The sequence below is a fragment of the Glycine soja genome, chromosome 4, assembly GCF_004193775.1.
Source record: "Glycine soja cultivar W05 chromosome 4, ASM419377v2, whole genome shotgun sequence".
Classification (NCBI taxonomy): domain Eukaryota; kingdom Viridiplantae; phylum Streptophyta; class Magnoliopsida; order Fabales; family Fabaceae; genus Glycine; species Glycine soja.
Genome location: NC_041005.1, coordinates 49,640,769 through 49,658,927, shown reverse-complemented (window position 1 = coordinate 49,658,927; position 18,159 = coordinate 49,640,769). Strand labels below are relative to the sequence as shown.

At 30.6% G+C, this 18,159-nt stretch overlaps 2 protein-coding genes across 6 annotated transcripts; one reads left to right on the top strand and one right to left on the bottom strand.

The window, feature by feature from the left end:
• Positions 1-3,459, bottom strand: LOC114410258 (zinc finger HIT domain-containing protein 2-like). 3 transcript variants are annotated; one of them, XM_028374118.1, is made up of 5 exons: positions 3,088-3,459; positions 2,798-3,009; positions 2,081-2,225; positions 1,301-1,351; positions 1-1,151 (listed from the first exon to the last, which is right to left on the bottom strand). In XM_028374118.1, exons 2-5 carry the CDS (start codon positions 2,942-2,944, stop codon positions 283-285), a joined length of 1,212 nt encoding a protein of 403 aa, XP_028229919.1. In that variant the 5' UTR covers positions 2,945-3,009; positions 3,088-3,459; the 3' UTR covers positions 1-282. The 3 variants fall into 3 exon arrangements, with proteins under 3 accessions (XP_028229919.1, XP_028229921.1, XP_028229920.1); XM_028374120.1 differs by having other exon boundaries at positions 1,301-1,342; XM_028374119.1 differs by having other exon boundaries at positions 3,185-3,459.
• Positions 3,460-8,584: 5,125 nt separating this feature from the next.
• On the top strand, positions 8,585-12,723 carry LOC114410256 (metal-nicotianamine transporter YSL3-like). 3 transcript variants are annotated; one of them, XM_028374114.1, is made up of 8 exons: positions 8,585-9,210; positions 9,582-9,976; positions 10,064-10,236; positions 10,407-10,504; positions 10,606-10,740; positions 10,833-11,022; positions 11,124-11,238; positions 11,580-12,723. In XM_028374114.1, exons 2-8 carry the CDS (start codon positions 9,595-9,597, stop codon positions 12,515-12,517), a joined length of 2,031 nt encoding a protein of 676 aa, XP_028229915.1. In that variant the 5' UTR covers positions 8,585-9,210; positions 9,582-9,594; the 3' UTR covers positions 12,518-12,723. The 3 variants fall into 3 exon arrangements, with proteins under 3 accessions (XP_028229915.1, XP_028229916.1, XP_028229913.1); XM_028374115.1 differs by lacking the exon at positions 8,585-9,210 and adding an exon at positions 9,306-9,370; XM_028374112.1 differs by lacking the exon at positions 8,585-9,210 and having other exon boundaries at positions 9,448-9,976.
• Positions 12,724-18,159: the final 5,436 nt, after the last annotated feature.

Genomic DNA, 18,159 nt, shown 5'->3' with positions numbered 1-18,159 from the left:
TTTGCGAATAATTACGTTCTGATATTTCGTTAAATGTAAATAGATTATCAATTCACCTAGTTTGAAACTTAACTTTCTTGCCACTGCAAGAACTCCAGGACCCCTCCTAGTCTAATAACTTCTCAGGTACACAACCCAGACTGAATATCTCGTCAATAAGGATTTCTATATGTAAAAATACATTTACAACTGCTTTGAGAACAACCATTTTCAGTCTCCATATATTCTATAAGACTAAAATAAATATGGTCAACAATAAGGGGTAGCGGTTTACGTAAATTATTAAAACTCTTGAATTAAACTTTTGCCTTTGACCTCTGCCTTATTGTTCAAATTTTCAGATTTATTGCTCTGTTGAAATTCCATGGCTGATGTCTTTTCTGCTCTTACAATGGCCGCTAAAGAAAACCATGCTTCCTCTGGCTGCTCATGAACCCAACACGTGATGAAATATATCCTCCTTTCTGCCAGCTTAATAGCACTTCTAGTCCCATCTGTCCGCAACTTTCTCGGTCTTTCTGATTTGGCCTCCTTTTCCCCTTCTTGAATCAACCGATGCATATCACAAAGGGCACACACCAATGCAGGAGTTCCCAAACCAAGCAGACTGATCACATCATCAATGACACCCAAACCAAATTGCAATCCTCCCATGTGTCTGTAAACTGGACAGCATACCTGCTCCAAGCAATGAGAAAGTGCTTCTAGTACTGTCTCCGGCTGTGCACCTTGACCCAACACCAAGGACACGCTCAATACAACCATGACTGACCCTAAGGCATCTGACTTCCAATCTCCATTGTAGAGACGAAGAGTGAAGCAGTAGCTATACAGAATGTCAACTAGGTGAACTGTTAAAAGGGGTGATGGCTCCTTGGAACTAAGCCTACTTAGAGGAGGAAGCGGAATTTCAGGCCCAAGAGGAACTTCGCTGAGTTCATCACTTCCAATATCATCATCTAGCAATTCCTGATCTGGAAGAGGTTGAACAAGCTGAGTTCCTTCCTTACTGAGACAGATGTTTCTGGCAGAAGGCTTTGACCACCATGGATCCCATGGTTTGATCATCTTGCTCAGTTCCCCATAAGCAATTGCTCTGTGAAACCGTTTCTTTTCTTCAAGTGATAAATCATCAAAGCTGATTTCTTGTCCTGTAAAAAGATAAAAATCAAATCAGCCTTACCCAATGGTGAGATGGACATAAATCAGGTTTTACTGGTACAGGCAGAGCAATCAGAAGATACATGGTTGTAAGTTGTAACTTGTAACAAATAATAAGAAGCATTAAATAAGAATATACCAGACAAAATTTTTTCCATTGTCTCCTCAGATAAAGTTGAATCTGCAAAAGCTAAGGCAATAAGGATAGAAGTTTAGCTCCCTTCTCCAGCAGTACTTTGAATAACTCATGAATTAATAATTACTACATCAACAAATCTTCTAAAGCAATAAACACGAAACAATAAGAGTGAACTTCTGATATGAAAATTTATTAACATTGATTAAATGACTGGCCATGGTGAGCTTCAGTAATCACAGAATCCTATTAACTCAATACTCCATAGACTGTTCATCAATTTTGCACGTTCTTGCTCCTTTCTTTCTCTGGTGTTTTGGTTACATAGCAGGTGACCTAGGTGGGGAAGTGGGAATAGATTGGCATCTTCCTGTTTCCATTGCAACTTGCAAGAATTCTAACCCTCTACAGTTGTTCCTTCTTTTCCTAGCCAATTTTCTCATTCTATCTTCTATGAAAAAAGTGGCAGCCAGACTCCATTGTTGAAGATTCTTTTCATGCCGACTATTGGGCATTCTTTTCCTAATAAAACTACTTATTATATTTTCAAAACAGCCCAATGGCTTTGTTCGAAGCAAACCCTACCTATTGGGATAAATCTAGGTTGCTGTTTATATGTCATGACTACAAGAAATAAAAAAAGAATATATATATATATATATATATATATATATATATATATATATTCTTCAGAATTCATGCAAAGATAGATTCCAAACAAGGAAAACTGCAACAAATCAACTCAGGAACATCTGAAAGCAATGGAAAACATGGATTACTTACAATCCTCATCCATTTCCTCTTCTGAGTGAAATCTTTTCAGTATGTCCAGCATCTTATTTTTAGTTTGTTCATCAGGCTGCATTTGCTGAAGTTCCTGAACTACATTTTCTTTCATGAAGGATTCAGTGCAACGGAGACTATGAGACTGTCAAGATTACAACACAAAAAATGATCAAAATTCACAGCAGTATATAACAAACAAGGATCGAGATTCAACATACCAATAACAAAAGCAAAAGCATGTGGGCAACAGCCAATTTACAAAATCATACAAATCCAATAAAAACATAACAAATTGCCAAAATAAAAGTCTTGTCAGGTATTCAGAACACTTACTACCATAGTAAAGTAGGCACAGTAAATGCAAACACAGGAACAAGCCAACGACGCTACTAAAACAACATCCTAGAGGCCTAGACCGTCATCAAGTATGGCTTCTAAAACAACATACGGTGTCAAATTGAAATAATACCTTGTTCAAACCTTCTTAAACATAGATGTAAGGAAAAGAGAGATTATCCAAAAAAAAAAAGAAAAAAATCAATGGTAAGCCAAAGTAACATTTATCCTCTGAATCTCTGTAATAATTGTAAACCTAAAAATGATATCAAGAGAAATTCACAAATACTTAAACTGGAATAATGTTCCGCTCCAAATTCAAAATCATTTATAGCATAAACATTGAATCATGGCATGATAGGCAACTACTGCACTTACTTTGTAACATTGGAGGGAACAGTATCGCGAATTGCATCGAGGACACGTGTACTGGGAAAACTGCTTCTGACATACGTGGCAGATTATCCGAGTAGGGTTCAGCGAGGGCGTAGAAGAATTGGTGGAGGTAACTATATTATCAGCCATGTTCCAAAGTGATACTTGGGAATTTAAATTTGACGCATAGGCCTTCACTCAGTTGCGATCAGGGTCTGCAGGCAAAGCAGCAGAAGAATAAACGAATTGAGTTAATAATTCGACGAAGAGAGTTTTGGGCAAAAGAAAATAACCTTCTTCAATTAAGCAACGAACTGCTTCTGGTTGTACTGTGGCGCGGATGCTAGGAATTAAAATAGTGGAATGGAAGTCTTTCCCTTTATCCCTCACCGTCACCGAGCAACAACGCCTTCATCTTTCTCTTTTGTCGTCGTGCATTCTCCGGTGGTGGTAATGTCTTCCATGCACCGAGTGGCAACCTCCGACGAAGCGCAACGATGATGCTGAACTTTCTGTGATTTCGAAGCCACTGGTGGCCAACGGCTGAAGTTTCCGGTGATTTCGAAGCCGTTGGTGGCCAACGGAGGCGCCACCAAGTCGCACAATATGCCGGAGAGCTGCAAAGAGTTGGAGGGAGCTAGAAAGCTCGATTATAGAGACCTACCAAAAATGAAATTTTTAAAAGTTGTGAATAGTTTAATTTCAAAAAAGAAAAAAGAAATGCTAATTTTATTTTATGGGAAGTATTGGATTAAGATTTAAAGGGGTTTTAAAAGACATTTTTTATAAAAAAAAAACATAATATTCAATTAAAACTTTTAAAGGATAAAAAATAAGTTTTATAGTATTTAATTAGGATTATCATAATTTTTAAGCAATACAACAAATATTCAATTGATTTAATTAAGATTTTTATGACTTAAAAAAAGTCTTTTTAGTATTTAAATATATATATATAAATTTTGATGAATTCTTTTTAAGATAAATTTTAAAAGTTTTTTCAATAGCCATTAAACAATTTCATCAAAATGTTTGGATTTTCCTAAATTTTCTTTGATTTTATGATAGTTGTTAGTTTTTTTTCTCCATGTAATTTCTTTTTTCTTTTGTTGAAAGCCATATAAATATTTATGTGCAATACTTCATACACTTTTCGCAAAAAAATACATTAGGAAGAATTTCTAATAATAGACAACAAATAGTGTTCAATTCATGGAGGCTAGTACAACAGAGCGTAAAACTATGAAATTAGCTATTTAAAGAACAAAAAAATTGGAATAGCACATTTGATTTGACTTCATAGTTTTATGGACTTTCACGATAATTTGTATATAAGAGGATCCAATTCTATTTTCTTGCATGTTTGGAGCTTTGCGGGGCAGCGCACACTTGTGCTTTCTTTAGGGGTTTTATTACAAAATTTTATCAATAAAACTTTTTTTTTATGATTATGGTAATTGTTCTGTTTACTATTATTATTATTTTATAATAATTTGCTATAAATGTGTATCATATTGATAAAAATAATAATAAATTATTATGTCATATTAAATGCTAATGAAATTTTTTTATGAATAATAATAGAATTTAAGGTCAGTTGGTGGAGTGTCACAATTTTTATAAATTTTGTTGCAAATACAAACATTTTCTTTAATATTTAAATTGAATGACATGATATAAGTTTATTTTGGTAAAAAAAGACTTATTTCACTCACACTACGATTTTAGCATTTTGTATTCTGTTACACATTTCAGACGTTTTACTACATCTATAATCTAAAATGCACTTGCATTTGAATTTTAGGCTTTTCTTTTTTCACCATCTATTGCAACATTTCCTATATTATAATAATACTTCACTCCCGTTACGAATACTAAGCCTTGAGGTATAATGTTTGAATGGATTGTGAACTTGTGATTAAAAAAATAGAAAAACAAGTCATTCATATAGTTGAGTTGACAGGGAATAATTTTTTAAACATATGCTAAATCTAGGATTGATCGTAAGAATCCAACTGAATTGAATAATGGCATATTTAAAGGTGCATAAAAATTTAATCAAATGTTGAAATCTAAATTAATGAGTTTCGAGGAATGATTTTCTAAGACTAACAAAGATTCGGACTAAAACGAATTGTGACATATTCAAATGTGTATATAAATTAAACCATATATTAAGAGTATGCACAAAAGATAAACACCATTTGACGGACAACATATTTACTATATAGATTCACAAGGAAAATAAGAATGATATCCCATGATATATTACTTCCCAGAGATCAAATGAAATATACAAATATAGGTTAATAGGAGAAGATTATATAATTAAAGTCGATTGGAAATGTTTCACTAAAATTTACAACTATATAAGATATTGGCACAACAGTAAGTCGTTAAAGGAGCATGAAAACTAAGTGAAATATTGAGTGTTTGCTTCAATGATCTTAATATGAAAACATCTCCAATACAATTTCCAATAACCATTACTTGGAATTAACTATAAAAATAGAACAACTATTGTGAACAGCATATTAGGCTATTATTTAATAAAACAACAACACATGATCTAGCATGAAAGTATAACAAATGTAATATTAGTGCAATCCAATTAAAATATGCTAAAAATAAATGAATATTAAATGATATATTCATCTATTATGATTCATACTTATTCATGTGAAAGTGATTAGTCATGTTATCATTTATCTTCTAAGAGATTTAAATATTAATGTAATCCAATTAACATATACTAAAAATAAAAATAAGCACTAAGCGTGAAACTAAGGATTTGTCGTGCCACAAATTTAATGAAACTAACATAGATTTAGGTTAGAGCTATAAACAATCATAAATTTACACAAGTGGATATTAAAAACCAAAAACCCAAAGGAATGAATAATAAAAGAATAAAGAGCGCAAAGACCCTTACTACAATGACGAGATGGAGCAATGGAGCGAAGGCGTAATTTTGGTGACAAAGGCCATGGTTGTCAAGCATTTTTGTTAGGTTTATGAGCAGTATTAATATTCACACACTCTATCATTTTTGAAGGAACAATGTAAAGGATGCCGTCAAAGAAAAATAATGATTGTTTTATGTTATTTCTTCAAATTAGTCAATTTTTTTATATGATGAAAACATATTTTTTTTAAAAAACTAATAATTATAAAATTATATATCCAAATCTAAATTATATAAAAATAAAAATACAAATATATTTAAAAATATAATATATTTAAAAATATAATATTTTTGAAAACAAATATTTATATAAATCAAAATAATACAATGTATATATATATATATATATATATTAATTTTTTAAAATATTTATATGCATATATACTTATATATAATTAAAAAAACACCTTAAAAATATAAATTATAAACTTTCTTGCAAGACATGAATTATTACACAGAGATATTTGTATTCGAGTATAATTTTAGATTTCTTCATATAGATTAAAAATCATCAAATAAAATGTTAAAACTTCTTATTAAGTGTAGAAAAAGAGTTAAATAAATATAAGGAAGAGTATATCAAGAAATTCAATCTTTCTAGATGTGATTTTAATATCTCAAGTTAAGTTGATCTAAAAAAATAGGTTCATATCTTATGAGAATATGAGATCAAATTTTGAACCGGTAAGTGAGTAATATTTTTAAACCTTAAGACTTGTCTTAATTTTAATGAATATTATATTCAACTCACCTAAACTTAGCTTTTTCATAAAAAAGATAAACCAAAATAGCAATTAGCTGACACAATCACTCAGTAAACTTGACCATAATTTTAATTAGCAACAACGTGCTCGTAGCTGGACGCCTTATACATCTTTCTATTGTTTTCTGTCATGGGTTCTATTGTGTTGTGGCAGCTAGCATACTAGCTAGTGGATAACTAAATTACTAAAAAGTAAAAAACTAACATCTTCAAAGAACACAACCAAACAACAAAAGCCAAACCTAGTAAAAAACGAAGAAAAGACAATCAAATTAACTTCAGAACTCTATCCCTTGGACCACTGACTAGATCACGGAGTTTATTTAATATACCAACACTTCTACAGAAATGACTCACGATATCTATTAATGAATGAGTTATTTTTATAGAAGAATGTGAACGACAAAGCTTGACTAGAGAAATACTAGTAAATTCTGAGAAATTCTTTCCCTCAAGTTCTTTATAATTAAATTGAATAATGTTAGATTTATTACCCAAGGAATGAAACCTACTATGGTTGAAAATATTTTGTTTTTAGAACAATCACATAATTATTTTAAGTTGTCACATACTTTGCGTTTTAATTTTAATAATTCATATAAGATTATTGCATAGCGAATTCCTCCATTTTCTTTTTCTTTTTTACACATACTCCATTTTATTTCCCTTGTTTGAGTATTATTTTTTGTTATTATGTTGTGGTCATACCTAAATAGAGAGTGTGTTGAAAATTCAACATCAAATAAAGATAATGTCAAGATAAACTATATAAATAAAAAATATTTCTCATTTTATAAACCAGTTTTATATGATTAAGTTAAACTTAAATCTATATATGACGTTGGTACAAAATATTTTAAATATGAGATTTTATTTTAAAGGATCGAGTCTAAATCATCATTTAGATGAATGACTTGTTATAAGTATTTTAATTTTTTTATTTTAATTCATTACAATTTTGAAGTGGAATTGCATAAAAATAACAATTTTCAAGTAAAATGATTTATATTTGAAATTATTTTATCTTAAAACAAGTTTATATTAAAATTTATCATAAAATAATCAATTTAATGCAAAAGTTATATTTTTTGGTACTTGGTCTAACCGTCTAACATTTATTTAAGGAGAAAACAAGTTTAACTTGAAAAAAAAAGCTTTTTCACAAAATACCTTTCCAAATATAGGCTAAGCCTATCCATTACGCGTACTTTTTGTTGCTTACATTTGTGTTTGATTGGAGTAAAAATCGATGAAGAAAAATAAGAAATCACATATATACGCGTTTTACTATTAGGGGGAAAGGAGTGAAAAAAATTATATCAATTTTTTATTGGTATGGAGAGAAAATCAGCGTGAAGAAAAATTGTTAAAAATAATAAGTTTACCAATCTACTTAAGTATTTAGCTTTTATTACATTAAAAACAAAATCATTTAATATAATTGTACTTTTCATTTTTCTTTTTGATTAAACAAGAGAAAAAATAATTATTTTCCTCATTTACATAATAGAAAAATTATTTTAATTTTCTCTTGTCATCCAAATAAAGTATACAAATATGAAAATCTAAACTACGAGTTAGAATTTTTTTATTTTTTATTTTTTCTCCATCTATTTAATTAAGAAAACAATTTTTCTTTCTGTAGCAAAAACCCGCCTTTTCATTCTCTCTCTCCGCCCTGGCATTACGAAAAACGAAGTGCCCTTGAGTGGATCGAGAATGCAAAATCGTTCAGCATGGGCCCCACCTACCCTCAGGTCAACTTCCATCTCCATTTCCTTATCTCTGCAATGCAAGGCAATGAAGCCATCCCTCAATTGTTACTTATGAAATTATCATTCCTTTATTTACTAACATTACTTACTAGGGTCTTAACTCTTAAGTTTATTGGTTAATTTTTTTATAAAAAAAATCTATTTATTATAAATGATAGGATAAAAAAAAGTTATTAATGACATAATTTTGCAAATTTTAAAAACTTTTTTTCTTTTAATTCTTAATCAATACTCTTAACACAGGCAGAGTGATTAACATTTATCTTTTATTTGAGTTATGTCTGGTTCGTTGACCTTTTTTAAGGAGCGTGTCTCCCTCGCTCCACATGCCTACATTCAGAGAAAAAATCAACAGCACACAACACCATACTTTTTGTAAGTTTCAAGCCAGCAACTGAACAAAAACCAAGATCAGCCACCCATTTCAACAGCTCCCACTCTGCATCTTAGTCAAGGCCAATTATTTTTTATTTTGATTTCACAATTGTTTTTTTTCGTGGAGCTGACCAGCTTATTTGGAAAGTAGAAGCCTGTTAAGACTTTTAACAAAGTTTAGTACACAAAAAAAACATCATTCTTTCCCTATAAACCATCATTTGTAGTACAACACCACTACTACGTTGTACTACATGCAGCCAGGGACAGGGAAAGTGCCTTGTAAAGGTTTGCGTTTGGTCGCAATGCCAAATATAAATTCCCCCTTTCGCTGCTCTGCGTTTCTCCACTAGATTTCCGATACCACAATCTTTACCTCTCTTTTGCTTTCGTTTTTGTCGCTCGAACCTGCAAGCACACTTTTAGTCTATTCTCTTCTCTGCAGTGGAGAATTGAATTCTCCAATTGAAGCCTTGGTCCCTGACACCCAGATTCAATTCTTCTCCATTATAGAACTTTGAGACACCACTTAACTCGGGTAAAGATTTTTTACCAGGTTTCATCTTTTACTAATCACTCCTTTTTACCTTACGTGGCATAAAATCTCTGAAGTCTGAACCATAGAATCGGATTCTGATTCCTTTTCTTCTGTTTCTTTCTCATACAAACCGTCCACCTATCTTTCTATATTTTTTTCGGTATTATCTGTTTATTATTAGTTTTCTGATTCTATTCTATTTCTTTACTTAGAATTATGATCCTGTAATAGAATTGTTTTGTTTATATATTGTCTGTAACTTGGTTTATAAATTGGTTTATTTGGTCATCAAATATTGTTTTTATCTTCTCTCTCTGATTCAGTGTCGCTAGTATTATATTCATTTTTGAGATGATTGATCATTCACTCAGGGGCGAGGATTTGATGAATCCAATGGGTGCTAGTACTGTAAGCAACGAAGAACTCAAAGAGATCGAGAGTCTCGGGAGAGAGGACATTGAAGAGGCTCCAATTGTGCCCGAGGATGTGAGCAGAATAGCACCATGGATAAGACAGATTACACTTCGGGGACTAGTAGCTAGCTTCCTGATTGGGATAATTTATAGTGTGATTGTGATGAAGCTGAACCTCACAACTGGGTTAGTTCCCAATCTCAATGTTTCAGCTGCTCTCCTTGGCTTTGTGTTCATTAGAGCTTGGACTAAGGTTCTTGCAAAGGCCAAAATTGTTTCGACCCCATTCACTAGACAGGAGAACACCATAATCCAGACTTGTGCAGTCGCTTGCTATAGCATCTCGGTAGGAGGTGGGAGTCTTTTCTGAATTTAATTTTTTTAACTTGAGTTTGTGTAAATGACAGTGTGTTCATTGAGCTGAGCTTGTGTAATTGTAGGTGGTTTCGGGTCTTATCTCTTGGGTTTGAATAGGAGGACATATGAGCAAGCAGGAGTTGGTACAGAGGGGAATAATCCTGGTAGTACCAAGGAGCCTGGAATTGGATGGATGACAGCCTTTCTCTTTGTGACCAGCTTTGTTGGATTGTTGGCGTTGGTTCCCATTAGAAAGGTATTTCATTTTAGTAGTGAGTTATATCATGTAATTGGTTGTTCAAATTTTGCTATTATCTATGTTTAGTTGTTTAGTAATTTACTGTATAAGTGATGGTTTCATTTTTAAGGGTTTTGGTTCTTCTTGACTTGAGTGGTATTGCTGATGGAGTTTATGTTGTTTAACAGATTATGATAATAGACTACAAATTAACTTATCCAAGTGGAACTGCTACTGCTGTTCTTATTAACGGGTTCCATACTCCTAAAGGAGATGTTATGGCCAAGTATGAACATTTTCTGCTTTGCCTTGTTTCTGATTTTTTTTTTCCAAGTTAAACAAGGTAAATGCTTATAGGAGCTCAAACTAGTTCAACTTCTTTTGCAGGAAGCAGGTTCATGGTTTCTTGAAATTCTTCTCAGCCAGTTTCCTCTGGGCTTTCTTTCAATGGTTTTATTCGGGTGGTGATAACTGTGGATTTGTTAAGTTTCCCACTTTTGGATTGAAAGCATGGAAAAATTCGTATGTTCCTTTGTCTTTATTCAACTAGCAATAGTCTCTGAACCCTGAAATAATTGTCTATCTTTACTGACTAAAGTGTTTCAATTTGGCAGATTTTATTTTGATTTCAGCATGACTTATGTGGGAGCAGGAATGATTTGTTCCCATCTTGTAAATTTATCCTTGCTTCTTGGTGCTGTGATTTCATGGGGCATTATGTGGCCATTAATCAGGGGACTAAAAGGGGAATGGTTTCCTGCAAGCATAGCAGAGAGTAGCATGAAGAGTCTTAATGGTTATAAGGTCTAAATTTTGTTATAACTAAAGGATTCTATCACGGCTATATAGTATTTAGTTTAGTTCTTTCAATTTCATTCCTTGATTTTTTCTTTTGCTTGCTGCAGGTTTTTATTTCCATTGCTTTGATTCTTGGTGATGGGCTTTACAATTTTGTCAAAGTCCTCTATTTCACTGCCACGAATATTCATGCCACCGTGAAAAGGAAGAACCCCGAAACTTGTAAGTATAAATGGCCTCATATAACTTTTCCAGCTCACAAGGATGTCCGTCAAATCCTTAACATACTCTATAAAGTCTTACCTATCTCATCTTTCTTTTTCCCATGTAATAAAAATTGCTATCAATGTCTCAACAGACCACCAACAAAAGAAGAAAGAGAAACAAAATCAACAGTGTATAACTAAATGAACAAATATTTACACTTGTTCGGTGTCAATGCATGTAATATAGCCTTTCAGATTTGGTATTTAGCAAGCTAGAAATGTTCTAATATGGAGTTGGTTTATGATATCAGTGAGTTTTGCATTTGCCTGTAAAATCTAATTTTTTTGTCACTGTAGTTTCAGATAACCAGAAACCACTCCCTCTTGATGATCTTAGACGGAATGAAGTGTTTGCAAGAGAAAGCATTCCTATATGGCTGGCCTGTACTGGGTACATATTATTCTCCATCGTTTCTATCATTGTAATCCCTTTGATGTTCCCCCAGTTGAAGTGGTACTACGTGGTGTTTGCCTATCTTTTTGCGCCCTCTCTTGGCTTCTGCAATGCTTACGGCGCAGGCTTAACTGACATGAACATGGCCTATAACTACGGGAAAGTGGCTCTCTTTGTGCTAGCAGCCTTGGCCGGAAAAAATGATGGCGTAGTTGCTGGACTAGTGGGGTGTGGCCTGATAAAATCCATTGTTTCCATTTCATCTGATTTGATGCATGATTTCAAGACTGGCCATCTCACTTTCACTTCCCCTCGCTCGATGCTTCTAAGCCAAGCAATTGGGACAGCAATAGGTTGTGTAGTTGCTCCTCTCACATTCTTCCTTTTTTACAAGGCTTTTGATGTGGGGAACCCAGATGGGGACTACAAGGCTCCATATGCCATCATATATAGAAACATGGCAATTCTTGGTGTGGAAGGATTTTCTGCCCTTCCACATCATTGCTTGCAGCTTTGTTACGGATTTTTTGCATTTGCCATAGCAGCCAACTTGGTCAGAGATCTAGCCCCCAAAAACATTGGGAAATGGATTCCACTTCCAATGGCAATGGCTGTCCCTTTCCTAGTTGGTGGTTACTTTGCCATTGACATGTGCATGGGTAGTTTGGTTGTGTTTTTGTGGCACAAACTAAACAGAAATGAGGCTGGTTTAATGGTTCCTGCAGTTGCTTCTGGTTTGATTTGTGGAGATGGATTATGGATTCTCCCTTCATCTATTCTTGCTTTGTTCAAAATTCGTCCCCCAATCTGCATGAGCTTCCTGTCAGCCAGTGCCAGTTAGAAGTTCACAATAACATTCAAATATATGCAGTCAACAACTTAGTACCTACGGTCATTATGGGCATAATGTCGTAGGATGCTTGCTTATTAGCAATTTCATTCACAAAGATTCTGCTCTTGGAGAATCTTGAGCGATATGTAAATATTTTTACATACTTTATTAGAGAAACTAATCAATTCGAGCGGACCTTCCACCTCTTTACACAATAGGGTTAAAGACTGAACATCTTCAAATTTGTAGCATAGTGTGTGCACCGGTACGACCACGTTTACACATATAAATTGGTAAAATGTAGAATCTTTCTAATTTTCAGAAACATAAGCTTAAAATTAGTTTTTCATTAGTTAAAAAATATATAAAATTGTAATTGTAATAAAAACTTTTTAAATGTCAAAACAAATTAAATATTAAATGAAAAAACTCCCTACTTAAATAAGAAACCTACAAAATTTCATTATATGGATCATATAGGTAAACATTTTTCATCGTCGGGTTTCAAACACAGTAGGTCTAGGTTGGTTTTGTCAATGGGTTCTATTCAATTCTTTGAAACTCGAATCGTCTAATACAGGGGAGGAGAGAAAGGAAGATAAAATAAAATATCAACTTCTTGTGGGATAAAGTGCACTAATCATCTTCGTAAAGTTGCAATATTAAATTTAGTCGTCTGAATTTGATTTCTTTGTGATCTTTCAGACCTTTCATCATTGCAACTGTGCAACATCCAGAATTATGTTACATCTCTTCCGGATCAACAATTCCAAAATAATGTAAAGATGATTCTGGATTAAGTAATCCATAACACAACATGCATTTCAAATTATTCAATATAAAATTCTTCTTATTTAAGGAATAGGAAAATCTGGAAAGATAATAAAAAAAGGTTGTTGCTTTCTGCATTCCACTATTTCTTCAAGCACTTCATTTCACAATGAACTTTTCATAATGCATTAGGAATGGCAAGAAACAATAGTAGGAGTGCAAAAAAATCTCATCAAGTTACTTTAGGGAGTAGCTCTATGGTCTATGGTGTAGGAAATTTGAATCTTACACCTCTCATTTTGAATCTTACATCCTTCAAAGGAAATTGAATGGACAAAAATGTCCTGCACTTTTTCTTTTTTCTTCTTCTTCTAGTAACACGTGCTTACTCTCCACTCCACCCTGCACAAAACTCCACCATGTCACCCATCACTACACCACACACCACTCATCATCACAAATCAAAATAGCACCATCTCGTTATACTCCATCACACCATCAAAATAGCACCATCGCATGACACCTATAAAGAAAATTGTAGATGTGGAACTTTTATTATGAAATAGTTGTTCTAAAAGTATATATGTGTTGTGGAACAACTATTTCATAATAGAAAAAAATCTCATTCCGAAATAATTTTTTAGAAATTTTTTTTTCTATTATAAAATAGTTGTTTTAGAAGTATATATGTATTATGAAACAATTATTTTATAATGGAAAAAATCTCATTTCGAAATTGTTTTTTCAAAATTAATTTTTTCTATTACGAAATAATTATTATGAAAGTATATATTTATTATGGAAAAACTATTCCATAACAGAAAAATCTCATTTCATAATAGGTTTTTCAGAAATAATTTTTCTATTACCAAGTAGTTGTTACAAAAGTGTATATATGTTATGGAACAATTTTCATAATACATGTACACTTTTAGAACAACAATTTCTTAAGAAAAAATTATTTTCAGAAAAAATATTTTAGAATAAGATTTTTTTCTTATAAAATAGCTATTACATAATACATATACATGTTTGAAATAACTATTTCATAATAAAAAAAATCATTTAAAATAAATATTCAAGAATGAGATTTTTTCTGTCATGAATAATACATATAGATCTTTGAAACAACTATTAGGTAATAGAAAAAAAAATTGAAAAAGTTATTCTGAAGTGAGATTTTTCCATTATGGAATAGTTGTCCTATAATATATTACACTTTCGAATCAATTATTCTAAAAAAATATTAGAAAAACTATTCTTATTGTACATAGGAGCTAAGGTAATATTCTTATTAGAAAAACTATTCATGGATAGTCTAAGAATAAAATTAAAATTTATGATAAATTAATTAATGGAATCACTTTTATCATGTTGATGAAATATACAATTATTTCTTATTGTACATAGGAGCTAAGGTAATATCTTATTTTTGTATTTTTCTCACGAAGTATCCTATAATCCCATTGGCGAAATAGCTGCGAATGGGTTTTGCATCTATTCGTCTCATGTCTCGTGTTTCAGAAAACGTTACTCACGACGATTTTTGTGGGAAAGGTATTCCTTCGTCTTTTTTTTTTTTCTTTTTTTCGTTTAAATGATTAATAATATCATGAATCTGGCTGGCTGCTGATAACTCTCTTTAATTTGGTATCGTTCCAACATTGGTGGCTGCTGAGTAAATTGCATTTGATGTTGGTCGGTGTAGCCGACTTAACTGGTATAGGAAATATTTGAATTCAACTCGCTCAAAATGGTTGTTGAACTTCTATATAGTTAATTTGATCTCTTAGTTTTAGTTTATATATCTGGCACCCATCAATATATATATTATAGAATAAGAAAGATGTAATTATATAATTTTAATTTTTTTTATGACAGAGCAAGTAATAAAAACTGAATTATTGTATAAAAAAGCTATTAATCAGCTCTAAAAACAAAGCTAATATATAGGGTATAAACTTAAGTCTAAAGAGAAGCAGGACCAAAGATAAACAGTTTTTTTTTAGGAAAATTGTGTTGTCAACATTTCAATTGAATTGACTCCAGAATTCTTAATTAAAAGAAGTCATCAGGGAAACCAGGGGCCGTTTTGGTTTTCATCATTTTATATTTCTTTGTTCTATTATATTATGGTGCCAAATATGTGTGTGCACTTGGCTTTTCGTTTGCCGTTTGGAGTAATGGCTGTTGCATAATGGTCTAATATGATAAAACTCGCCATTTCATGTTTAATATTTATGTGATATGATAAAAAAATTTAGGGTTTAATAAGAAGGAGAAAAAAATTAAAGAATATTGACTAATAAAAAAATCAGGAATTAAAAATAAAAAATTTGAAAATTTTAGAAATTAAAAAGATAATGAAACCAAAATTTCGTAAGTATTTTTAATATGTTTTCTTAATTATTTAAATTAGAGTGGAGTTTAAGGTCTATGAATAAAATAGTTTTAAACTCTCATCCTATAATAAATTAATTTATCATATATATATGTATGATGAATTTTGATTGAATGACTATATATAAAATTTTACACTATCAATATATAACATTTTTTCTCTTTAAAAATTATTATTTAACGTTTGTAAATCTATTTTTTGAATGTATAATTTTATTAAGACTTTGTATTAATAAAAGTTTAAAGATGAAACACTTTACGCTCTTTAAAAATTGGGCGTTAATATAATTTAATTAAAATTAATAAAATTATTATAAATAATTAAATACATAATCCAAATTCTCTCCTAATTATATACTCCTATGTCAAAATAATAAACACAGTCTTCAAAGATGAATTCAATGAGTACTTCTTCTATAAGTAGCTGAATTCTTTGCTCGGAAATTCAACAGTCTTCAAACGTGAACACACACGCTCGCTTTTTCGTTCCTAACTTTGGAGTTCGACCACCATCGCTTTTTCGTTCCTAACTTTGGAGTTCAATTTGAATTCAATTTTCCTTTTCTTTTTCTCCTTCCTTACTCTTTTTTTAAGCCAAATTTTATTTTTCTTACACTCATATTTTGACTTTTATAAATGAGTGAAAATTGATTTTAGACTTTCAGAAGTGATTCAAATTCTCATTCTTATTTCTTGTTTGAAATGATTTTGTTAGTTGTGCTAAGAGATACGACTATGTGCATAATAATAATAATAATAATAATATTTTGATTATTACATTAGTAAAGAGAAAAAAAAAAGAAAAGAATTAATATCGCATGTAGGCTGTACCTAAAAAATAAAATTATTCAAGGTAATATTTATACATGTTTTTAAGCTAGAGTTATTAGTATTATCGTGAATAATTTTATTTTTTAGGTACAACCTACATGCGATATTAGTTCTTTTCTTTTTCTTTCTTTTTTTTTTTTACTAATATTCGCTTTGCCCACAGAAAATTACTACACGAAACATTGATCCGATCCAGAAATTCACATCAACTCTAGCTCACATGCATAAGATAAAGACTTTCTGTGCTATCCCTATATCAAGCTAGTAATCTTGGATAATTTCATTTTTTAAAAAACCTTACACATGTTTTTAAGTGAAATTTAAGAAAATTGTATGTCTCCCCTACAGTTTAAAGAAATTAGGTATGTACTTTGACAATTTTGGTTAAAAAATGCTAAAACATGTTTTTTTTCTTCTCAAAAATATGAAAAGTTCAAAATTAGTAATTATAAAATTTATTATTTATTTTTTGTCCTCACAAAATTTATGGAGTTAGGTTCATGCACATCCAAACATATACGTGTGTTGTGGTAAAAAGTGTTAGATTTCTTAACTTTTATATATCAATTATATATATATATATATATATATAAAGAAATCAAATTATACTGATATAACTTTGACAATTATTACATTATTATATAACTTTCAATCGAATAATATTTTTTTAAAACTTATCATTGGATTAAAAGTTTATTTCACATAAATTCCATATGCAAAATTTCATATTAACTTAATATCATTTGTTACTTCATTCATATAAATTAAAATCGATATAATATAACTTTTTAAAATATATTAAAATATGAATTATTTGATTACCTTTTATTATTGTTCAATTTTGACAAAATTTAGTACAAACTATCTTAATAATATGAAGATATAATTCAATGGTTGAATTAATAAAAATCACATTTTATATCAAATATTAAAAATAATATAATAATTATCAAAATTACATCAATATAATTTTATAATGCTCAGTATAAAAAATTTTATCTTTCTTCACACAAATATCACATATAAAACTAAAAACACATTATTTACATTAAATAAAATGTTTCTATAATTTCATTGAAAAATTTTGGTTGAAGAAATCTTTCCTATAAAATCTTCAATAAATATACGTTGTATTTAATTGTCATAAAAACTTTCTGGTTTTAGGTTTATTGAAAAATCAAATGTATCTTAAAGTGTGGATGACCGGCTTTTCTCTAAAAAGAAAATTAAAATCATCGTCATTTAATAGTATTTAATAGTATTTTTAATGTAAAAAATGTACCGTACAAATTCCGTTCCTGTACGACACAATCACAACCACAACCACAACACTTTCCGTTCCTGCATTTTGCCTGATTCATAATTTTTCTCTCTTTATTTTTAAATAAAAATATTTAATCTCTCAATTTTTAAAAAAATATAATTTTAGTTTAATTTCAATTTTACCTATATTTTTTATTATATTTTATTTACTTAAATAATTTTTTTATTGTATCTTGAATGGATATATTAAAACTATGATTTGATTGAACCAAAATAAATATAAAATTAAAAATTAAATAAAAATGACTCATTTTTCAAAATTGAATGTGTATATTTTAAAATAAAAAATTCCTTTAAAAAATGAAAAATCAAAAGTATAGATTAGA